The following is a 23,666-nucleotide window of genomic DNA, read 5'->3' as shown; positions in this document are numbered from 1 at the left end:
GAAAATACCTAACTTCCAAAAGCCTGTACAGGCTTAGAGTTTTTGTTTTCCCTGTTTTCTTTAACGTTTCGTTTTACACGACGCTATACTTTTAATAGAAAATGAATTTATTCGTCGCGGGTTCTAAGTAGAAGCAATCGGTCACGCATGCAGTACCTAAATACTTCGATCCGCGTCTTTGCTCGGAAAAAACACTGTCTTTTTTTTCAGTTTTAGTATAGGTAATATTAAGGCTAATGTTTCCAGGAGAGCAACGGTCACGGAAATCAACTTTAGCATTATTAGTAGATTTCGAAATAAAATACATTCGGTTAAGCTAAAAGTATTATATCGTATACAAATGAATTTTATCTATATGTATCAAAGTTCTGAGGCAAAATCAGAGGTAAGTTCTTGATACATCATGCTAAAATTATTTATTACGTTTGTTTAACTGGTAACTAGTACTGTTCGAGCTTACACTATAGTCATTCCCTTCAAAGCTTGCGCTTCAAAACTTTTTCTGTTTAGATTTCGTTATACGTACAGCGCTCATGTCGCCTGCGGGATTGCCGGAAGATGCTGTTTTTGGTTACAGATTGCCGTCTCTTTTCAATATCTTCCTCAATTCTCTAAGGAAATGATCATCATTATGAAAATACATGTTAGCACAAAACACAAATAATATCTACAGAAGGTACAACTTAAATTAAACTTTACTCCGTTCGCTCTCTAGCGTTACTTATCTAATAATTTCGACATGAGACAACGCACAGCGAAATCATACGAATTACGCTGCTATCGCACCATCCGTTAGCACCCAATTTGATCCCATGGCTGCACCGACTTATCAGCATTGCTGACCCATACACGCCTTCACTCTCACCCTGCAGTCATAGACCATACAGAGTCCATTTAATTTTATTGGTCCCAATGATGGTGTAGTGGGTAACGATTTGTCCGCTAAACTTGAGGACACGTGGCCGTGTAGGTGCGGATTAGGGCGTAAATACGCTTCGTTTCGTGCTGAGAACAAGTCGTTTGATGGAATGCCTGACCGCGGTATCGGACGTACAATCCGATACATTCAGCGTTTCGCAAGCATTCGCCGTGTTCATTATGATAAAATGGTAATCTATTTGGTGGCAATCGTCTGTTACTCGATAGCAGATGACTTTAGCAGACATCCTCACTTGGCAGTTACACCGTCGGTTCTGCCTAATTGGCGGCTTGATCGCTGGGGCAGCATGCCCACCGCCAGCACTGTCATCACCTAACAAAAATTTAACCTACCGATTCCTAATCCCTAACCTCACAGTGCTGAACAGCAGTAGCAGCAGCATCATGATGCTACATGAGAATGCATGTACAATTCTAGTGGGCAGCTGGGCCACTCAGTCGCCGTTATTCAGTGCCGACTCAACCGCGAGGCGTTGTCGCCATGTCCAGTCTGCAATTAGGCTTCCGTCCTTTAGCTGCTGTTGCCGTTGTTGACAATAACAATAACAGAGCCAACCAGCCAGCCAGCCAGCCAAGCAGCGGAGGATCTTAGTTAACCAGCCGTGAGTGAGCGTTTGGCTGGCTATATCCCGATAAGTGTGCGCCTATATGTTTATTGTCGCCGTTGCCGCCCGCTTGGCTGGCGGCGATGTGAACGCACGGGACGGAGCGAAGTAGTCTGTCTGTTTGTTTGTCCCTCGGATCGTAGAGTTATCCCGCGGAAGCAGCAACGTTCTGCTCTGCTTTGTTCTGTCCCTGTGTTATGTCTGCGTAAGTCAGTCTGTGGCGCTGATTCTGTGTGTCTGGCCTGGCCTGGTCGGCTGCTGCAAGTCCTGCTGCTGTGCCTGTTCGTGTCTATGACAGTCTTTGCTATTGGTGGTGCTGCTACTTAACTCAGTTGTGCTCGACCATCACTGGAGAGCGTATCTCCGTAATCGCGGCTTGGTATTGGCGTTGTTGCGGCGTTATTCGATTGGTTCGGTACCGTCGTTCCGGGGCGCAGCAGTGCCAGGACGCTGTTCCGAACATAGTTTATCCGTGGTGATTGAAAATCAAGCTACATTACCAATAGAAAATAGGATTTAATAATTAAAGAATAGAATAAATTCTTATCTTCCGGTCAATCGGGGGCCGTTCGTTTGACCGTGCGGTGCGGTGCGGTGTGCGTATGTGTTTATAACTGGCACAAACAACTACGATTACGATTAGTAATTCTGTAAGTTTTAGCTATCATCACTGCCAAATCGTGCGGCTCACTCGTTGGTCGTTACCGTGTGTTCTGTGCGACCCCTCCAGTCAGCAGCCGATTCATATGTTCCAATGTTGTCTACGATTTGCGTTAAACAAGTTCTAAGTGTCCGCAAATGAGTTGTTAAATGGGTTTCGAAATGAAAGTACGTAAATATCGCCTACAACTAAAATAATCGTTCGGATCTCAATAATGTTAGGCGATTACAAGTCGACGAGTGTTTTTTTGTGCTACAATTGCGCTCGCCTGTTCGGTTCGTGCTGCTGCCGCTGTTGTTGTTGCCTGCTCCCGTCTAATACCGAGTCCGTGATTGAGTAACTGGCTCGCTGTTTACGGCTACATCATCACAGTCACCATTATTATGATCACCATAATCATTATTGTCATTTACGAGCGATCTTACTTTGTTGTCTGAGCGTTTGAGCTAAATATAACTGTGATTGTAACTAAAAGTTGTTGTTGTCGTAGTCACCGTCTTCCTTGTAGCAGCAGCGGCACGCTCGTGATGGTGGTGCTTTGGCGTGTCTCTCTCTATTGTCAGTCTGAATGTGTTCCTGTGCAAGTGAGCGGGTGCCGCTTGTCCCCTCTCAGAGAAAACCGTCAGCAGGCACCGCTGAATCGGTCGGTCGGTCGGTCGGTCGTTCATTCATTCATTCATTCGGTCCATTGGCGGCTAGCGAACGTGTGCGCCTACCGGTTTACTGCTACCCCTATCTACAATACACGACGTCACCGCAACTGCAGCAGTTGCTGATGCTGCTGCCGATGGTAACGAGAGCCGCCTCGAGTCAACCGAAAGACCGTTGAAGAACAACTGCCTCTGTTAATATCGCTGCTGCTATTGGTATCATTATTGTTACGCTACGGCTGGATGCTCATACGGTTATATATAAATTACTGCTGCCGCTGCCGCTGATTAGAACAACAACAACGATAAACCACATAAACAATAACAGGCAGTTGGCGATCGACAACTGTGCGGTCGTCGTTGCGCGATCAAGGTTCGTTCGATTTGAACTTAGAGATCAAACTGCTGATCGCTGAAATCTGGCCGCTTCCCATTTAATGGCTCCAATGAGCAATCCAAATGATCACCTGCTCGAGTCTTCCTTTCGCCTGATCTTGTAATAGTAGTCCTGCTTTGTAGTCGTTTCAGGATAACTCATATACGGGAAAAACATGACATATTGCTGTGTCAGGCCTCCGAGCAACGACCCGACACATTTATACTTTGATAATTGAAAAAGAAAACAGAAAAAAGCCCATTACGATTCGAGACAGAAAGAACAATGAGAGCTCGTGTTTTCCAGCGCCTGTAGATATAATCAAAGGCCAGGGCCCAAAGGAAGCTAGTCAGCACAATATCAGCCGTTCGAAGACGGCACGAATTTCGGCGACTCACGCGTGGGACGACCCGACAAGGACACTTATGCTGTAGCTACTGCTAATTACAAGGACAGCTATGACACAAAATAAAATCCACCCCCCTCCCCTTCTCCTCTCCCATCGTGTACTCTCGTAGAGTTCCTGCGGGGTTTGCCTCTTTCCTTAGTTACGCTTTTATTCCCCTATTAACAACAAAAATCCTGTCTGCGAGATACATTCACATGATATCAGCGGCATTGTCGAGCGGCGACAGCAGACCAAGCCACAAGTAAATAAATTGGCAGGAGGTGACAACATCAGAATCGGCGAACAACAACCAGCGGCGGCCACTCAATTGCTAGTGAAGCCCGAACACAAACGGGCCTTTTTCATCGACAGTGATGTTTAATTAATACAGTGATACTGTGCATGTGCTCTCGAAGTTCGCGCTGCGACATTGGCTATACGTTTGCGGTGCCCATGTTAGTTAGGCTGAGATATGATTAAGGGAGCCCTCGGCGACACTTTATTGATTGTCATTTTCTGGTACTTTAGCGACTCCCCTGCGATTAGCAGCAATATAAATCATTACTACTGCCATTACGAATTACACTCGATGACAAAACACGCAGCTGTTCTGGAGTCAGCGGTCGACTGGTGTCTCATTGCAATTGTCGTTAGACTGCTACGATCGCCGTCGGTGTTGTTTCGTAGTGTAATGGCTCCGGCAGTGGACGATGTGACGCCAGCTTCGGTGCAGCTGCTGCCGATGCTGCTGGGACTATGATGTGACGTTAAGAGCGAAGACGAAGTTGACACGCACAGCAATGGCGGGTATTCGTTTTCCTCAACCGGCTTCTTTTATTAGTCGTGTGGGGTGGTAGAGTGTCGCTGCGATCTGCGCCCGGGACCGTTTGTTGTTAATGCTGGATCGCTGCTGGTTGAATTGAATAGTACAGTTGTGACACGATTATTGTAATTGTTAATTTCGCAAGAGGTGCTGATATTCCATCACATAGAAACGTGTTACCCAGTCAACATAGTAGGTGGTTTACAGTTGCTGATGCGCTCTGACATTGCCACCGATGTATGGACTTTTTGCCGAGCTACTTGACCATCACAACATCTAATCCTAGTTTAGGCTGTACAAAGTGAAGTAGGGTGTTTTGGTTGCCTGTCCGACTCTGTGTATAATGGAATAATACGAACGTCACGCGTTGAGAACAAATCGCCCCAACGCCATTGGTTGGTTTGTAAATGTAATCCCTGCCTTTGCATTACTAATACCAGTGACAACAAAAGGTTCTGGTAGTTTAAGAGTGCGAAAAAAACCAGGACAGAACAAAGGACAAAAGTGACCACTGTAGGAAGAGATGGGAAGGCCTATGTAGTCTCCATATATCAGCGCACACTTGCAAATAACGAAAAACACATGAGCTGTGAGGTCCAAAGATGTCGATGCAGCCAGCCAGCCAGCCAGTTTGCCCCGAATGGCCAATTGATATTATAATGTTTATGATGATGAAATTTGTGTGAATTTAAATGCAGTTCTTATTACTAGTGCCTACAACTACAATCAGCTTTTTTTCGTATTTCCACAATAGGGGAATCAACAACTCGCTGACAGGGAGAAGCCCGGGGGAACAACATCCACGTCGGCAACAACGAATTCCGTGTAATAGATATTAACGAAGTGTGAACCTGCCCTTGTCGAGGTCGAAGATGGAAACTACAACCACAACAGTATTGTAACGAAAAAATCAACAGCCTTCAGGACGAAGCGTGCTTCAATCCATTCGCAAGCGTCAGTAAGAACGACAGCAAGAACTATATTCTTGCAATAATACTTAATTTATTAAAAGCGAAATTAACAAGTCAGGCTTTGCAAAAAGCCAATAGAAAAGAAGTAAACAAGATTAAAACAAATGTATTTGAGTCTTCAAGAACAAACGATTAGGCGTCACCATTACAGTGTCATTTCGGACGTGCTTTTAGCAGCCGTAGGCCGAAAACAAGCTAGTTAAGAAACACTGGTATTAGAATATTGCATTCTCCTAGGCTAATATTATTGGCCTGAGCATTCCTGATTGCCAGAAGACTTTTTGTCGTTTTCGGCCTTCTTCTCTCCTCATGCCTTTGTGTTCATCAAAGTGAAGCTTGGCCAAACAACAAGACCAACCTTAATATCGATAGCCATCAACTACTACCTTGAGATCAGTATTAGGAAGCTTTGTGCGAATCAGAAGATACAGATAAAGTAATCTGTATAAGCGAGTAATAAGGCCACTTGGGCTGGTATCAATTTGGGTTTAGTGACGTATTCATGCACTATCAAGATACGCCTCGGGTCAGTCCGAATTCGAGTTAAGGCTACCGTGAATAGTGATAAATTTGTATAGGAAAAGCTTCTGCGGCCGTGGCCTTTTCACGAATAACAATCTAGTCCTGCTGCTGCGGCTGCCGCAGCTCGCCACCGCCGAGGTGCGTCGTTGACAGACAAAGCTTACTGTGCCAGCGGAGCCTGTGGCTCCGACGAACTAGGCGGTGTGGAGTCGGTCGGAGCTCCGAGCTCGGGTTGAGGCCAACGGCGTTCATCCCCGTGTGCTGGGCTGACGTCATGGCCGGCCTGGTGCATAACCACGCGCCGGTCAGCGTGAGTACGGTGACCGTCGCGGTGACCAATACGGCTGGAAGTGCTGTAAGCGGCGGAGCAAATGGTAACGGCGGCAACAACTCCGATGGAGGCATTAGTCCGACTGGAACCCATTCGTCTTCGACGATGATGACAACCGGTGGCATGAACAACTCGACTGTGAGCTCGGGCGGCAGCACCATTCTTGTTAACAACAACAACTCAACTTCTTCGAGTACGACCCATAACAACATCAGCAACAACGGTAACAATACAGCCATAATACCAAGCAGTACCAACAACGAGAGCAACTGCGTCGTAGTCCATCCGCAGCCGTCCTCCAACGCGGCGACGACATCGGTTCTAACCTCTATGTCCTCGTCACCGCTAGCATCGGCCTGTTCGGCCGCGGCCTCGATCTCCTCGAGTACTACAATACCTTCCGTAACAATATTGCAACGAGGTGGCACAATAACTGTGCCCCTTCTCACCGTTTCGCCAGCTACCGCCGTAACAACGACTTCGAGTGAAATTGACGTTGCAATTAGTGAGAGTGTTGTTAGCAGTCCTCACAAGATTGTCGTAAACAGCGGGGTTAGTGTGGGCAACACAAGCAGCAATAATAATAATCATCATCATCATCACGAGACTATAGTGTTGGCGTCGGCATCAACGTCAATGACCAAGTCCTCGACGTCTTCGCCGACCAGAGTTTTCTCAACGGCCTCCGCATCTGCTACTGCAGGAATCATTACCTTGACGTCCGCATCATCTACTACAACTGCCATAGGGGCGGTTGCTGCTGAAGCACCAGTAGGAGTCGTGACCAACCTCAATAACAATAATAATAATACTACAAGTAGTCCCGAAGGTGGTGGCAGCAACAGTAATAGCTTAAATAACAGCAGGAGTAACAACCATAACCATGGCAGCGGCAGCAGCGATAGTCGCGTTTCTACGACGATTGCTTGTTCAGGACGATTGTTGTTGGCAAACTCATATAGCGGAGTTGCGGTAGGCGGTGTTGTTGTGAGCCGGCACGGAAACGCCGGAAACAGCACTGGAAGTAACGCAATTACGACGGTCAGTAATAGCATCATTACCACGCCCATTACTAATTGTAATAGCAGTGCACAGCCAGTGACAATATCTGTACTGAAGCAACAGCTACAGTCGTCGTCGGCGACTTCGGGAGATCATCTGAACGAACAAGAAAGCGAGCACGGAAGCCACGCCATGGAAAGCCAGGCAAGAAATCATCATGGAACGCTGCTGCTCCCGCCAAGTGATTACGCCAGTGAAGATCAAAGTTCAGCAGGTGTTGATGAAGGAGCATTGATTGCCGTTGAGAACGAACAACTGCAAGACCATGAAATCCAACAGGGACAGCAACAGCAAGAACCGGAAATTGATGTTGTGATCAACAATGTTGTGTGCAGCTTCTCCGTTGGATGCCATCTAAACCTTCGACAGATCGCGTTAACGGGGGCGAACGTCGAATTCAAACGAGAATCAGGGGTAAGTGAAGTATTTGAAGTTTTACTTAATTGGGTGGCTTTCTATAAATCAATCGGCCATTAACAAGTGGGTGGTTAATTTAAGGCAAACCACAGACTACTGAGTTTAAAAACACCGTCCTCGCAGCAATAATTGTGTTGCTCTATAGTAAAGACTGAGGGTCGAAGCTATCGGTAAGTGCAGAGTTAATTTGGATATTTGGCTACGGGCAACGCCCGAGCTTCGAGGCGTGGTAAGATAAAGTGGTAAGCAAGCAGGTTCACTTAAAGCCGTTTTCGAGGGCTCTGAACTTGACTAGTATCTGGCTGGAAAGCTACAGGGGCCTGCTTTCCGATAAAGCAGGCGATCGGGTTCTTTGACAGATGAAAATTTCTCGAACATTTAACAATGCCTATTTCCCCTAAATATCCTAGCTCTCGACTAGTATCAGCATATGGAGCGAACAATTTTCATTGTATGTGTGAGTTTGCATATAGCTATTTTATTACAAGCCTCAACTGTGTAGAGAGTATAGATCAACATTATTTCATATCGGTAGCGGTTATTCTGCGGTTATTTTAGTATTAATATCAGGGTTATAACTAAGACTTAAAGCAAAACACAGTTAGACAAAACGTTATCTTCTGTATTGGAGGTGAATATAATCTCAGTCACGTGTTTCTTATCGCTGCTGGTACTAGCATAGCAACTGCGCCCTTTCGAAGTTCTACTCCTTTAGTGGATGGGTCTCTTATGCTTATGCGGCCGTGAATCTATTTAAAAAAATAGTTGAGCTATTTTTAAAGAAAAAAGCTCATTCAGGCGTGTGTTAGTCTTGAAGATGAGTCCAATCAAGCACCATTCGGTGCGGCGGTCGGTTTAGCTGACTTTTCCTTGCCGCGAAGCATGGTTTTTGTGCTTCTTGAACACCTCAAACAAACCGAAATAATGTACTGATAACAAGGTTTGTTTGGCATTGAAAAGCTCGGCAGCCAGAACAAAATGACATGCAGAAGATAGATTACTTCATTCATTTGCGATTTGGCGTTTCACGCTTTATTTGGTGAGCAGCACGTCTATCGCTCTGAAATTGATCCTGTGATTCGTAGCATTAACTATTTAGATATTTTGCTCTGAAAAAACAGGCCATGCAAAGATCTTGTTGCAGTTCGGAATTTCGTCGGTATTGCTGTTTCGATGGTAAGGGCGTTGCACCGTACTCGTATTCCGAGTATTGTTAAAAATTACTCAAATATGCATTCTGCACCAATTCTTGGAAATCTCTGTGCGGTTAATTCGCCGTAGAAAGGGCATCGATAAAATGAGCCGACATTATTGTGGATCCACGGTCTCTATTCAGAAACAGATTTACTGAAAAGCTCCGAAAAGTCTAAGCGTTTTAATGATATAGCAGCGAGAATATCTGTGAACAACTACAATTAGCTGGAGGAATCTATGAATTGCTTGATTTACGCGCAAACCCTTTTCATTGTACTGCTCCGACTGCAGACATGTAAAACAAACTGATGCGAATTTCTCCACATGGCTCTTGATTCAACAGAAGGCGTTGACTATTTTGCTTGTTCTCTTACGCTGTTATAAATCAATCCAATATATTTTGAGATTAAACGACTTTTGCACTAGTCGGGCTAGATTGACTTAACTCCTTTGAGACGCTTATCCCAGCTCTCTGACAGCTTCTCGATAACCATGTGCCTACAATTCGCGTATCCATATGTAATTTCTCTGTCTATGGCTTCTCAAAGTAAATAGTAGGGTATACTTCCTGACCAGTTGTCATGTTTAGGGCATGGAAAGCTCGCTTGTATGTGTACGTAAATATGCAGACAGAAGGTGTGTAGACGAAAATCCCCCTTGATTTGACCTTAGTTGGGTAGACTACACGGTGTTTTTTAATGGACAAGTCGGTACTGACCCTTCGTTTTTTTTTCTCAAAAAGGATAATAGCTGAGACATCAAGGGAGTTCAAGCGAACCTAACAAGCCTAATTAAAGGGTTATCTGTTAGTACAATAAAATTTGATTTCAGATGTCACAGTATCAACAAAGTCGTAAACCTGTTTGAGAGCGTGTGAACCCGACATCGCGCTCCAGTTATAAATATTCCAGATAAAACTACAACTGCAAATCGTGCAGCCATGCATCTATGCACAAATCGCGTGAAGATATTTTGACCCGATTTCGTGAATGTTTACGGCTGTTTATTTCTTCCGAATCGCGTATACATAATGCACGCTTGGTACGCCACAAGTCAGCTTCCTCTCAAACATTTTGCAACTTACATATCGTTATAGCATAAATGTCTTCTATATATGTAATATTTATTTGCGGCGTACTCTGGGTCATTTCTGGACGTCTTTAGCCGCCGCTATTCAGTCCAGCCTAGGTGCCTAGGGCTCGTGATGCCTTCGTCGGTTACTTGGTCAGCTGGAATGTGTATTAGGCCATCTCTTCCAACGCAAACAACTTGCAATTGGTCCTGTTGGAAGTCAAATTAAGTCACCAAAGCCACAGTCATCAACGTTACCGTTATGGTGAGTCTATCTGTCAATAACAGCCGCTATTCCTATTATTTCTTCTACAAGGATTAGGTCAAAAAGCAAAACAGTCTTCAATTAGAGCTGCTTTGATATCCATCGGCCATTGTTGTTACCGCTGTTATTCTGCTGTCTTGCTTGTTGATCGCGGAGCTCACTTACTCACAGTTGCCCTGAGCTAACCCCATCTTGTCTTTTGTCGTGCGCTCCCCTGCGTCTATACTAGCGTCTTGTTCCATTGCAAGCTGCTATCATGGGTTCATCGACTCAGACAAGCAGAGATGAACAAGGGCTATGCAAGCAGCAAAAGCAAAATCGGAACCGCAAGTATCTGCTGTCCGTCTCTGCTTCTCCTCTTTCACACTAGCAGCAGTATCAGGGTCAACATCAAACGATTAAAATAGCACCTAACCGAATAAGTAGCTTTATTACAACGTTGCTCTTTGCTTGCCGCCTGTTTATCGGGTGTGGTCGGGCCGAGTCTGGTCTGATCCAATGCTTCTGTTGTAGTAGTTCGATGATACTGTTCGGCCGCACACTTAGCCAATTCTCAATGGCAATACTGTGTGCGCCACTTGATGTTGTTGTTATCGTCGCAACAGTGGTGTGTCGCTAGTAAAAGTCCTTTGAACAGCTATCTAACGGTTACAGCAGTCCGCTGTGTTCAGTTAGTCACTTACTCGATGCTGATTCGCTATCTCTGTTACTTCAGATTAGGTGCACGCAAAACCATGGCACGTTTGTCATGGCAGCATGTTGATCAGTTGCTGCGTTCATTATCATAGTCGTTATAATAGTCATAATACGAGATTGTTTTTGGAAGCTTCCTTGACATAATGATTACGATGACAGTATTGGTAATAGCTGAGGCAACTAATTTTTCTAGATGCCTGTTGGCAGCCGAGATAATAAATGGGCTTTCTGTTGTCTGCTAGTGCTATGTCCACATGTATTTATCCACAGTTTGTCTAGATGCAGGCACAAGGAACTCCTATTCGAGGGATCTTTCTTTAATCGACTGCCAGCTTGCCTACGGACGATCCAGCGTCACATGTGCGGAGTTTAGGAACGACTCGTACTATAAGCGATACCATGAAAAAAGTCATCCACCTTTGCGCACGAGACCTCTATAAGGTTGAATTAGCGATTATATATATATATATATATATATATATATATATATATATATATATGCAATGGCGCTCTTTCAGAAGAAATGTCCTGCAAAATGGCGATAGAGTACCGCATTTGAAGTTCCACTGAGGACTAAAGTGTAATGATTAAGGGGCAGCCATTGAAATCGTAGCCATACACTGTTTACTCTAAAGCAGACAATAGTGCTTGGCACTTGGAACCAGAAAGTTTTCGATTTTAATCTGGGTGGGAATAGGCCAACTCATACGATGTTGTACTTGCAAATTTGTTATTTAATTATTACAAATTTTTGGGATATCATTTGCACGGGACATTTAAGTGTTCTTTGAAATATCATTATACGCCCCACAAATTTATGCCCATTCGAGCTCTACACTTGATACTAACTGAGAAGTAACAGGAATTCGTTGAACAGACATGACTGCTTCATACTAATGAAAATCCAAGGAGAGTTGAGGTGGTGAAGCAATATGGAATAGGAAGTCAGGCAAACACAGGGGGTAACGATTAGAGAAACAAACACCGCAGCAAAGGCCGCCGATCAGTGCTTAGGTTTGGAGTAGAAATAGTGTCTAAATATGATACATCCAACGACGAAATTTTGGATTTGAGGTTCGAACTTTGACGAGAAATGGACAAACTTTATATTTTTTTTCAGGTTTATTGCTGCCTTGTCGTAATAGGTAAATCGTTTTTTGAATTGACTTGGGTGTTTCTCCGCCGCTAAATTGTAACTGGATTTAACACCGGTTTTCAAAATATGGTCTGTGTTACGTTAACAAAGAAGGATGTTTCGAAGTAAAACGACGACCAACTTTTTTTCACCAAATTATGTCACGTGTCCTTCAGCCGGGGCACACACCTCTCTACGGCGGGGGGGGGGGGTGCTATGCCTGTTTCCAGAATTAAAAGGAACGTGAAAGCTTACGGTATTAACCAATAACGTGTTGCCATTGTTTGCGAAAATCGCCGAAAAGCTAAATAGCTGAGACCCAACACAATTGTAGATTCTTGCCGGATTGAAAGTTTATGATTTCGGCTGGTTCGGGTTTGCCTCAAAAGGTCAGTTAACGGCGACTTTGTAGCTGAACAGTAGGGGACAAGCCCAACTCATAGACGAACGCTAGCTTGGCCGTTATTGAATGCGTTTTTATTTTGTTGTAATGGAAACACATTTTCTTGGGTATATCAGTATGTTTTCGTAACAAGATACATTTAATACGCTAGATCTATAAAAAAAAGAAAAAAATTATGTAAAAAGAAATTAAAGACTGAGGGTTCCACCTAAACGAAAATAAAATTAGTTTTTAGTTTCTGAGACGGAACATATGGATGCAAAATACAGAACTATGTGCGAGGAATTCTTTAGTAAGGATCTGGTAGCTATGCGCTCAAGCCTTAGGGACCGAGGTGTTCATAACATCTAAAAGAATAGATGATTTAATTATTGTGAAACGTGCATACACTGACCGGACAACATGGTGGCGCAAGGTAATCTTAAGTCAAATATCGAGTCAAAAATCGCAACCCGAAACACGTTAAGGAGATTTAGCTGGTGTTCCAGTTTAATTTAGTGAGAACTATTCTCTTCCTGTCGTCGGAGTATTAACAATTCATTTTACCTCAAAAGCCCAGTTAACTCGAAACCATGCCGATTGTAATAGCAATTGATAGAGCGTTTCTTGTTTTTTTCCAGTGTTTCTTCTGATTGTCAAACACGACGCCTCCTCAAGCTAACTAACAACAATGCTGATAACCCCCACCGTTCGCGGAGATATTCAGCAGGGAATCATTATGAGACTTGACGCTGTGCTTCTTCTTTGTAAACAAATAATACCCTATTTTCGCCTCATACCACATTCACTCGAGACTGTAGAACGCGTGTCCACAATCTCATGGCTCTTCGGCGACCGTCCGCGGGTGTTTCGCGCATAGACGCACACAAACATTCATTCACATATAGCCTTATCGTAAGAGGCAAACGAGCATTGACCTTTCGATGCGTGCCGCTGCATGAAACGCTATTACTACGAAAATCACTAGTTCGTCACTGTCGGCGTATGCCTTACGATAACTTTGGCCAATTCCATACCGGCGCTGTTCTTCGGTGGGATAATAACCATACATCAGTGCATTGATGCTCGGCGCCCATTACGTGCTGTATGTTCAGAATTTTTTCGACGGTATAATATGACTTTATTATACGTGAGGTTTCCGTAATACCGAAGTATTGGCGTAAGCGGCAATAAATGGGCTACTCCTATAGAATCTACAGCTATTTTTAGGCTCTAACTTTTTTTCATATTTGTGAGTGGCTTGCCTCTTCATTTATCTTGAAAGTTCGCGGTGCCTGCGTGCATTATACCTCATATTACCGGGCTTGTTCTAGCAAAAAAAAACATCGTACACCCTACATGTGTGCAGACACTAACCGGAGTGTTGGTTAGAAGTGCTCAGAGCCAACGACCGAGCTTGGTTCGACATAGCTAAACACTCTGGCTTCGATAATTGCATCTCGTAGCTTATCTGGGTTGACCCATACGATTAGCAGGTGGCGCTAGTGGCGGGTCTTCGTTTTTAGTGAGTCTTTTGAAATTTTTGAAACAGTTCGACCTTTCTTGAATTTTAGGACAACGCTGATGAATTGATATGATGAGCGGCTAAGGTCGTGTCGTACGTGGTGTCATGTATGGAAGGCATGACATTGATCCGAAGTAAACAATATGAGCAGTTTGACGTCTCACAGAAAGTTTTCGCCTATGATGCCTCGCATCTTGCCTGTGCTTTTTTTTTGTGTTTGTTAGTGCGCGCAATAAACGTTTTGTTTATGATGATTTTGTTTATATTTAGCATCCAGAGGGATTTAAAAATATAACTATGGTGATAACAACTCATAGAATCCATATCACCATTGTTATAATTAAACCATACTTAAATTTTATGCTTTTATCTAACCTACAAAGGCTTGAAAGAATATACATATAGAATTAGAATATCCAAATGGAATGATGAGCCGTGCGATAGTTGTTGTATTCGCACTTTTCATTTACACCCATCCACGTGAGTGTGGTCGATTTATGCTTTAGTTCATCTTTATATTTTCCACATTCACGAATTAAGCTAAGGACAGGGTCGAGATGGAAAGAAGGTACGCCATTGTCCTTTTAGGTGGTGTTTGCTAACCGCTATCTCAGTATTTATCTAATGAAGACATCAGTCCCAATATTTATTTAGGTTCTGAGATGTCAAGATTGTTTGTAGGCACAACTCCCTAAAGCCTGATTTGTCCAAGTAGTTTCCCTGTAACCTTTTAAATTACAGTGCAGCAACGGCTCCCTTACACGAAGCGTGTATTATTTGCAATTACTACCATTGATTTATACAAATAAATGTTTCTCGTTTATATGACATTCGAATACATTGGCAAATTACAGAAGTATCCACTATCGAGAAGGTTTGAGTACGTGCTTGCTGGAAATGCTGGCTTGTGTTTATTGAAGGATGCCTCAATTGTCTTGGATTGGTTTACAGATTAATTTTATACGTATTATCAATGCATATTATTATTAGGTATTTACTATTTTTGTAGCCCATTTCCAAATATGGATCACATACAATATGGACGTTATATATTAAGACGAAATATCACCTCTCACGGTTTATCAGACTGGTTCAACCTTGACTTAACTAATCGTAATGGAAGACCCAACGCAGAGCGATCATGGCTTATCAAGGTTCATGGGGCTGCCATTAGTAGCCTCTTCGGTTTCTGAATAGTGCTGCAAAATAAACCCCGTTGTGACACCGTACCGATGCGGTTTGCACACAGCGTTCGGGTTGTTAATTCACGCTCACAAACAGACAAAAGAGCTAAAAATCTCTAATAAATCTTGTTTTATGTTGTTGTCGCATTTTCAAGTTTCACAAAAAAAATACCCTAAGCGTGCAGAAAACTTACTTGATAGAAAATCGAGTCCAACAGAGAACGTGGGTAAGGGTGATGACTGAACCGATCACTTCTAATGCATGTACGTATCTAAACGGTTTCATTGAAACTCCTAAACGTTTTAGATTTTATGCACCCCACTTTATAGATCAATTATTTCAGATACGAAGCTACGGAGGTTTCTTTAATTTATAAGGAATCGTTGCTCCACTCTTAAGCATAGTAATGCCACATCAAGGAGCAGTAATTCTGAAATAAAACGTAAAAAGTAACAATGCTTTGTTTCTTATAGGGAAGGAAGGGGCTATAAAGGTCAAAATTTACTAAGCGCTATCGTTGAGAAAAATCACTGTCATAAAGAATAAAATTATACCAATGTATTTACCGAAGACTTTCCTATTTCGTGGCCAGAACGAAAATAAATCGTTACTAAGAAGAAATAGTCAATTAGAGACGCCAATGCCCTCAGCTTATATAGCGCCAGCTGCTGAGGCTATATAGGTCACAAATGGGGCTATGTGAGCCAGCGATTGCTCTATGCGAAGAAGCTAATTAAACCTATCGAAGCCGTCAAATACCGCTCTTGTATTTCTAATTGGAAATTTTTTCAACACTTCAGGTATAGTTTTCCTTATAAAGAGAACAGATGTTGACACACAAGTGACCAACACATTTATCTAAATAATATAGTTGAACGTAACTGGTTCTGTGAAACAGCTGAAGCGAGTGATCCTATATTTTCGAAAATGGAGCTGCTTATGTTGTTTTGTGAGGATAAGGGATGATCTACCGGCCTTGCCTCTTGCTCGTTGCGATAGGGCGGTAATAGGTAACATAGCTGCCCACATCGGAGCTCCCGTTTCCTAGTATCAATGGCTGTCCCGCTAGAATAATACTCTATAATCGTTCCGCAGCTCCGTCTACATATCAGCCTCCGCCACTGACGGAAGAGCGTCATCTTTGTGAATGTTTTTGTTCAGCGGAAAGATACTTGTCTTTAAAAGTCTTCTAGCAGTATTTGCTGTCGTAAACAATTCCTCGTGTGTACTTTTTGCCACTATGTTATTGATTGTCATCCTTCTACCGTAAGTAGTAACGAAGTTCTGTTGAACTGCACGAAGTCGACCTTTGCATGGCCCAAAGCCGTCATGTCTGGGGGTTATAGCTTCTCCAAGTAGTCTGGAAAAGTGTTATGATGTGAGTACCGTGTTGTAGAGTCTGCGTGACCACACTCAAGCACATGTGAGTCTCGGGTTTATAAATGATTAAGTAAGTACGGCTTCTTTAGGCAATGGCAAATGGTCGGATAAAATGCTGAAGACAATCTCGAAGCACTTCCTTTGTGACCCATGCGAGCAGGTTTCAGAACCTTGGCTCCCAATGCGTGCACCAAGAGAAGACAAAGCACGGCAGACCTGCTTTCTTTTGGCGAATATTGCGAACGAGGATTCCGCATTCATATAATGGCCTCTGAGCAACTAGCTTCTTTTTTTAAAAGGCGTTAGTTTTAAGTGGTCCATTAGCGTAACAAGGGACTTCTCGCCTAATAGGTATCTAAAAGCGTAAAATTGTATGATTCCATTAGAATCGTCACGGAAATTTCGATTGATTTATTATTAAAGCTCATTGTGCGTGCAATGGGCACATTTTCGATTTTTTGCAAAAAAAAGCTGACCATGCCGTACTAAAAAAACCATTATTCGTTCTTTCCTGGCACGCTGGCCACGGTACCAATCTTCCGGTTCATGTATATTCAGTCACTTAACAAAAACATACGCAATAGTTTCGTCTTATGGTACAATTTTACATGATCCTTGCACATGTAACAAAATATGCTGCTGATGTAGCCTCTTAATGTGTCAAACGACCCGAATAAACGTATGTTGTAGCAAACTCATTTGGAGCACCAGCAGCTGAAGCTTTTCCCCAACCTGAAGCAGTTTTTGCAACAGGGTTCTGCTCATTCCAAGGACACCATCTGCCTCCCCAACAGAAATGCCTCTGCCATCTGCAATAGCTGGTTCTTGCACAGTTCGTCCTCTGTCCGTGTCAGCCATTTTCTATGTGCGCACTATCTTGAAATAGTAAATCCTTTTAGCAGCTAAGCGCTACAGCATCTTCTACGAAACGAGGCAAGAGTGTGATCTCGCTCGCTCCTGAACAAGCGATATAAGCAACGATGAAGGGTACGAGATTGGGTTGTTTTTAAATAATCATGATAACATCTAGCGTTGGGCAACAGGACGCAGCGTTTAAGTCCTTTCGAAACACGATGCATTTAAAGTATGATACATTTAGAAAATTGGTACATTTGTCGGAAAATTTACTTAATCTCTATTATGGGTAATGAAGTCAAAGATGCTTCAGTGCTCTTAGGATCGGCGAATGAATTCAAAGCAGTAAACATGTCTGTAGAAACTTGAGAATCATAACATTGGAACTTCTAGCGGATTGAGCATCCTAATCGTAAGCATGCTGTGCTTATAATTTAATGTTTGATCGGTCGTGATTCTCTTCGACGGTGCGCCTCGATCTGAATACCCGCATCGTGGTTTCTTTGAAAAATTAGTATAAAAGCACAACAATACTAAATGTTAGCATAGTATTTCATTTATAGTAAATATTAATACGTCCATTACGGTGAGTTATACTCAGAGGCAGTTATCTTCTGCTAATTAATAAACAACTAACGACATTTCATTTCGGACTCTTCCCTATATATCGGCGGCTTGATAGGCTGATCTTGTATGAATGCATAGGTTTGCCTCTGACTTCACAAATCGATTCTGCAACTCGATCGTTTCCTTCTCAGTTAATGGCCTCCTGTACAGAATTTGATATTCGCCTTATCGTGCCACATCCGTAAGAGCCCTTTGATGTGTTCGGCTTAGTTCCTCTAGAAAGATTAGTGCTAGTGTTATTACTTTCGTCTGTATTTTAATCAGGCTGAACCTCAATAGCGTGGTGGGTTTTTGCTAGCAAATAAAAGTAGAGATCACAGAAGATACGGACTACATAAGGTGATTCGTACGCCACCATAAGGCATTGTTTTGCATTCATAAAAATACACATTTCTAAGCTTTAAATGATTAAAAACTACATCACTTGCCAAATGCCAAACTAATTGAAAAACGCGGCTCATTCATTCGCGTACTCTTAAGACTTTTGTTATCTTGTTATTCTTTTTACCATATTAATGTTATCATGAAAGAACTCTGTTGTATTAATCTGTGCCGTTTTTTGGTACTTGCTAAATTACACTTTCCAGGTAGCTTACTAGAAGTTTTGTAATAAACGGAAGGCGATGAGTATAGGTTATTTCCATTTGGGCTGGGCTGAGTTCATACAGTCGTCCTATCAACGTTCGCTTTTTAAGCGGTCTGTTTTATTGAAGCACATGCTTTTTAAAGGTCACTACGCTACTTTATCGCAACTCAAAAACGTAAATTTTTCCTGGCTGAGGAACTAATAGATTCACGAATCTGTTTCAGCTACACTGATAGCAATTCACGAACCGAGCGGATTTTCCTTTAATAGAAATTCGATCTCACTGTTCGTCAAGTCCCCTTTAAGGTTCACAGAGGCAATTTTACGGTTTTCAATAAAAAAAAAAAGATTTAATTTAAGATTAAGATTTTGTGAAATTTTTCCATTCTTGGCTTACTGATTTTAATTTGCTGCGTAGCTACGTTTGTATAGCACAGGAAGCGTGAGTTTACCTGTGCTGTACAAACGTAGCTTCCTAATATCTTTATGACTGGTTTCCATTGCAGCACAGGCGTTAATGTCTATAACGAGAGCAAGTTTTTCAGAAATTTCAGCTTAATTACATAAATTAAATCTTGATAATATAAGAATAACCATTGATTACCTCACAGTGTTGACTCACATAGGTGTCGAGTTGTTTGTCGCGTTTTATAATCACCAGTCTCTGTATAATGACGTATATTAAGTATGTTACTAGACATCCCTTTGCAAATGAAGCCTATTTTTGGACACATTTATTTCATATTTGATCTTATTTTGTGAGGCAAATTCTAATAATGATCAATATTGTCCGTATGTATTCCGTTTAGATGGTATCGATGAAGCTTCGAAACCCATACACAACGGCAAGCATCTGGTCATCGGGAAAGATCACGTGCACGGGCGCGACAAGGTAAAACACCGTTCGGTCCTTGTTTCGATGATAGTTCATCGCAAAAAACGTGCTTACTTTTTCTGATACGAACGCATTGTTTGCGAATTTACAAAGCCAAACAAAAAGACGAGCTTCAAACTATTGAATTTTATGATTTTTCTCAATTTCTTTAGTGGTCAGTCAATGTTTTATAGTTCTAGTTATCGTTCGTTTCCGATCATCAGTTGCGCATTATTATCTACGAGTTTATAATTGAGTATTTAAGGTAATATAGTTGAATCGTGACTCGAATTAAAACATAATAGTATTTGTGTATTTGAATTTTTCAGTGAGTTCACTTCGAAGATGGCTGCACGACGATATGCGAGGGTCCTGCAAAAATTGGGTTTTCGGGCAAGGTTCAAGAATTTCAAGATCGTCAACGTGCTTGGCACGTGCACGATGCCGTTCGCCATCAAATTGGTGCCTTTCTCACAGGCCAACAAACCCATTGCACAGTAAGCCCCCCAAATACATCGTTTAGTTCCGTATATGAGTCGTATGTTCTTATTCGTATCTACCAGACGAATGACGCGGATACGGAAAAGCTAGCAGGTTGTGAAAATAATAAAGCTCTTTTGCGTGTTGTTATTAGTGTACTAGTCATATTCCAATGAGTTACGTCAGTTTTTGAAGATGATTTGCTCAGACTAATAATTTTACGGACGTACCCGGGTAATGCTGAATTTATGTCTACGTAGACTGACAGTTAATGCTGTTTCAGTTGTCTCAATTTACTCAAGCTAGATCTATAACAACGCGTAGTCGACTGCGGATCTGTCTTGTAGAATAAGAGTATTGCCGTATCCTAAGTATAAAGAATGTATATTACCAAGGTATTAAATGAGTCTATTATGTATGAGATTAAATTTAGGTATTGCAATGAGCCACCAGCAATTCGAAAGTTATTCAATTTTGAAAATATATATTGTACACACGAATGGCCTTGTTTCGGTCATCTGTACTAGTATACAGTTAAGATCGCCTAACGCTAAATATAAAACAATCTTAGCACTCTGAAGAGTAATCTTTGCGGCTACGATTTTCTTTTTTTGCTTATTTTTTGGGACGTTACTCATTAAACAGAAGGACTGTGGGATTTGTGCTAAAGAGCCAGCAGGGTATATTGTTTTTAAAACTGTATCTATAATTTACTCAGTGTGACCCTCGATAGTGTTATTTGCTCAATGTGAATTCCGTTCAGCGTGATTATATCTGCAATTCTGGACCTAAAACATACATCCATTAACTAATCTTTCCCTAACTATTCCTTCTTTAATCTGCACATCATTCCTTTTTAACAGTGACCACTTGCTAAGCCATGTCGGTTGCTGTAGACAAATCGGTTAAGTGTTGCTCAAGTGCGCTCTACACAAAAATTTAGCGGGATTAAATTTTCGGCTAATGACAGGCCAAAAGACCCGAAAAATCTAAAAGATGTAAAAAAAAGGCAAGCAGATTACAAAGACTACCCAGTAAGGATTATCTGGATGACTCAGTCGACGATAGGTACTCTGCTCCCGAACATGGCCGTTCATTTCTTTATAAGAGAAAAGATTTCTCAAGTAATTCTACTTCTTCGAATCTTTTCAATCTAAGCCCTATTGATGATCTTCCGGTTTTCCAGTCTTCCCTACTTTTTTGAAAACTGCATGAAAACTGACAATGATTTAGTAAAAAATAAATTTGTATCTTGCCGGACGTTCGTCCATATAAAGAGGTTGGATAACAACTGTTTTTTTCTGTAATGACGGTACACTCGCTTCCAACACGTCGGCGGGTTTGTTTATATCTTCCTTGGAAAGAGCTTTTGTTTAGTGTTGCTGGTTTCGGATGAGCAGACTTGTAACGCCGCTGGCGATCAGTTGAAAACGGTTCGGATTTAGCCGGTAGACTCTGTATACAATATTAGACTGCGAAATAACATGTAATTAGACAAACACCTTACCAACTGTAATGTTATTCGATAGCTGCTTGTACTAGGTTGTAGCCAAGTGGCAACCCTACCAAAACAGAGATTCCGTTAGATCCTGAAAATTTCAGCTGAATTCTTATTTAAAGTATTACTAACGCCAGAGTGAAAAGTTTCGAAAAAATAAACCGAACCGTGCTACTGCCATCATTCAAAGTACTTGCTAATTGTGTCTTTGGCTTGAATGATATTTAGATACGAACCTGAGCTTCATCCCGGCGTAACATATAAAATTCGCGATATAAAAGCTACGCTCAAGATTTTTTCAACGGGCAGTATTACAGTCACAGGTAAGGTAGTCTTTCTTTTTTTTTTTAATCTTGACTAACTTTTGATGTGCACGCATATATATAAATTATTATAGCTGCTAGCTGTTTGTCAAAATGAAACATACCACAAAGGGTAATGACCTGATATGTAAATTGTACATGTATGTTTAGTTCTTTACGTTAGAACTGGCTATTCTTAACTGAGATTAACCTGCTCAACCGACGTTGCGTCTTGGGTTTTACGCGGCTAAGACCAACCGTTCGAATTCTGTTGAGGATTTAGTTAATGTTATTAGTCTTAAGAAAATCGCCAAACGATCTTTAATTTACGTCCATCATTCGGACCACAAAGCATAATTGATCCACATACACGCTGTGTTGTGTTATTGAAACAAACTGAGTTCGTAATTGACCTATTGATGCAAAAGACTAATAATTCGAAGGTTTACGCTCGACTGATTGACACTGAAGGAACTGTTGTACTATTTACATTTTTTTTTTGAGTTCTAAAATCCTTACTTTTTTTTTTTATGAATATAAAAGTGAACCATCTTCGGCGGGCTATCTTTCATGTTCGTAGTGTATTTTTAATATGGTTTCTTTTTCATTGATATGTTTGCAGCTCCGTCAGTGTCTGCTGTACAACAGTCAATCGAACGTATCTACCCGTTAGTATTTGAGCACCGAAAAGCTCGCACCTGCCCTGAGGATATGCCCAGATCTCAGAATCCTCACGCATTCAAGCATCGACCATCCGCGCGCCTCATCAACTCTTCATACGGCGGTTCCACTCGTAATGTTTATGGGAGACGGGGTGGCGGCGATGATGACGACGATGATGATGACGAAGATACTGATGAAGAGGACAACGACCAAGACGATATTATGGACACATTTGACGGTGGAGATGCCGATGGATGTGAATCGGACCAAAGTTGGGGCTAGAGAATAACACAACTAAAAAAACAATGGACAACTGCCGGGGGGAAAAGGAGCGAATGAAGGATGGTGAGATACGAGATATAAAGCTTGAGCCACATCGATATACCGACATCTGCTAACTAAGCGTGGTAAAGCAAAGTGGCAGAGTTCGGCTGGAGAGGAATTCGTCACAGCCCACACGGTTGTATGATATTTCCGTGAAGAATTTAGCGTAACTAAAAAATGGCCATGTACGATGGAAAGTGAGAAAGAGCGAGGGCGTAAAAAAGACAGAGGAAACAACTAAGAGCAGACGATAGGTAGCAATGATAGAGAGTATATACATAAATAAACATAGATAGGTAGCAGACGTAGTGATACCGGGGAGGTATAAATAGGCAACGAGAAGCAGACACGTACTGTCACTAGTCCGCGATGAGGTGGCAGCGAAGCGAGATAATGGAGAACTAACTTGAGATGATGGGACGGGAAGCACCAATGCCTAAGATGATGATATTAGTAGAAACGTGATGAAAAAAAAAAAACGTGATTATTGGCACGTTTAACACAAAGAGTAAATTCGGCAGGACTCTAAGATGTGAAAGGTTAACGACTGGCAAATGAACTGAGTGTAGGAAGAAAAGTAAATGAATAGGATGGGATGGAAAAATAAAATAACATAGTATAATTATTATAATTCTGTGAGGTAATGAGTTAAATGAAAACGAAACCGTACCGCACCAGAGGCATCTAATAACACGCGGTGAATCGGCATCGGACGGATTGTATTTTCGCCAGCAACCGTATTAATACTTTTGGGGACGCCAAAATGACGCCGGAACGCAAGTGTCATGTGCTTGATTCGAGGTCCCACTAAAAATCTCGATGGCGACAATTTTACGAAAAACCGATGGCCGACGCAACAGTGCTGCCTGATAACTATAT

At 42.1% G+C, this 23,666-nt stretch overlaps 1 protein-coding gene across 4 annotated transcripts; it reads left to right on the top strand.

Moving 5' to 3' along the window:
* The first annotated feature begins 1,290 nt into the window (after positions 1-1,290).
* Positions 1,291-23,418, top strand: LOC111273775 (uncharacterized). Of its 4 annotated transcripts, none has more exons than XM_086973624.1 (6): positions 1,291-1,749; positions 5,197-7,742; positions 19,456-19,538; positions 19,850-20,017; positions 21,727-21,821; positions 22,423-23,418. In XM_086973624.1, the coding sequence occupies exons 2-6, from the start codon at positions 6,210-6,212 to the stop codon at positions 22,743-22,745; spliced, it is 2,202 nt and encodes a 733-aa protein (XP_086829750.1). In that variant the 5' UTR covers positions 1,291-1,749; positions 5,197-6,209; the 3' UTR covers positions 22,746-23,418. The 4 variants fall into 4 exon arrangements, with proteins under 4 accessions (XP_086829750.1, XP_022711446.1, XP_022711445.1 ...); XM_022855711.2 differs by lacking the exon at positions 1,291-1,749 and adding an exon at positions 1,873-2,019; XM_022855710.2 differs by lacking the exon at positions 1,291-1,749 and adding an exon at positions 1,873-2,194.
* The last annotated feature ends 248 nt before the right edge of the window (positions 23,419-23,666 follow it).

This window comes from Varroa jacobsoni, unplaced genomic scaffold (assembly GCF_002532875.2).
Source record: "Varroa jacobsoni isolate VJ856 unplaced genomic scaffold, vjacob_1.0 scaffold_226, whole genome shotgun sequence".
NCBI lineage: Eukaryota > Metazoa > Arthropoda > Arachnida > Mesostigmata > Varroidae > Varroa > Varroa jacobsoni.
This window is presented reverse-complemented; position numbering and strand designations above follow the sequence as displayed.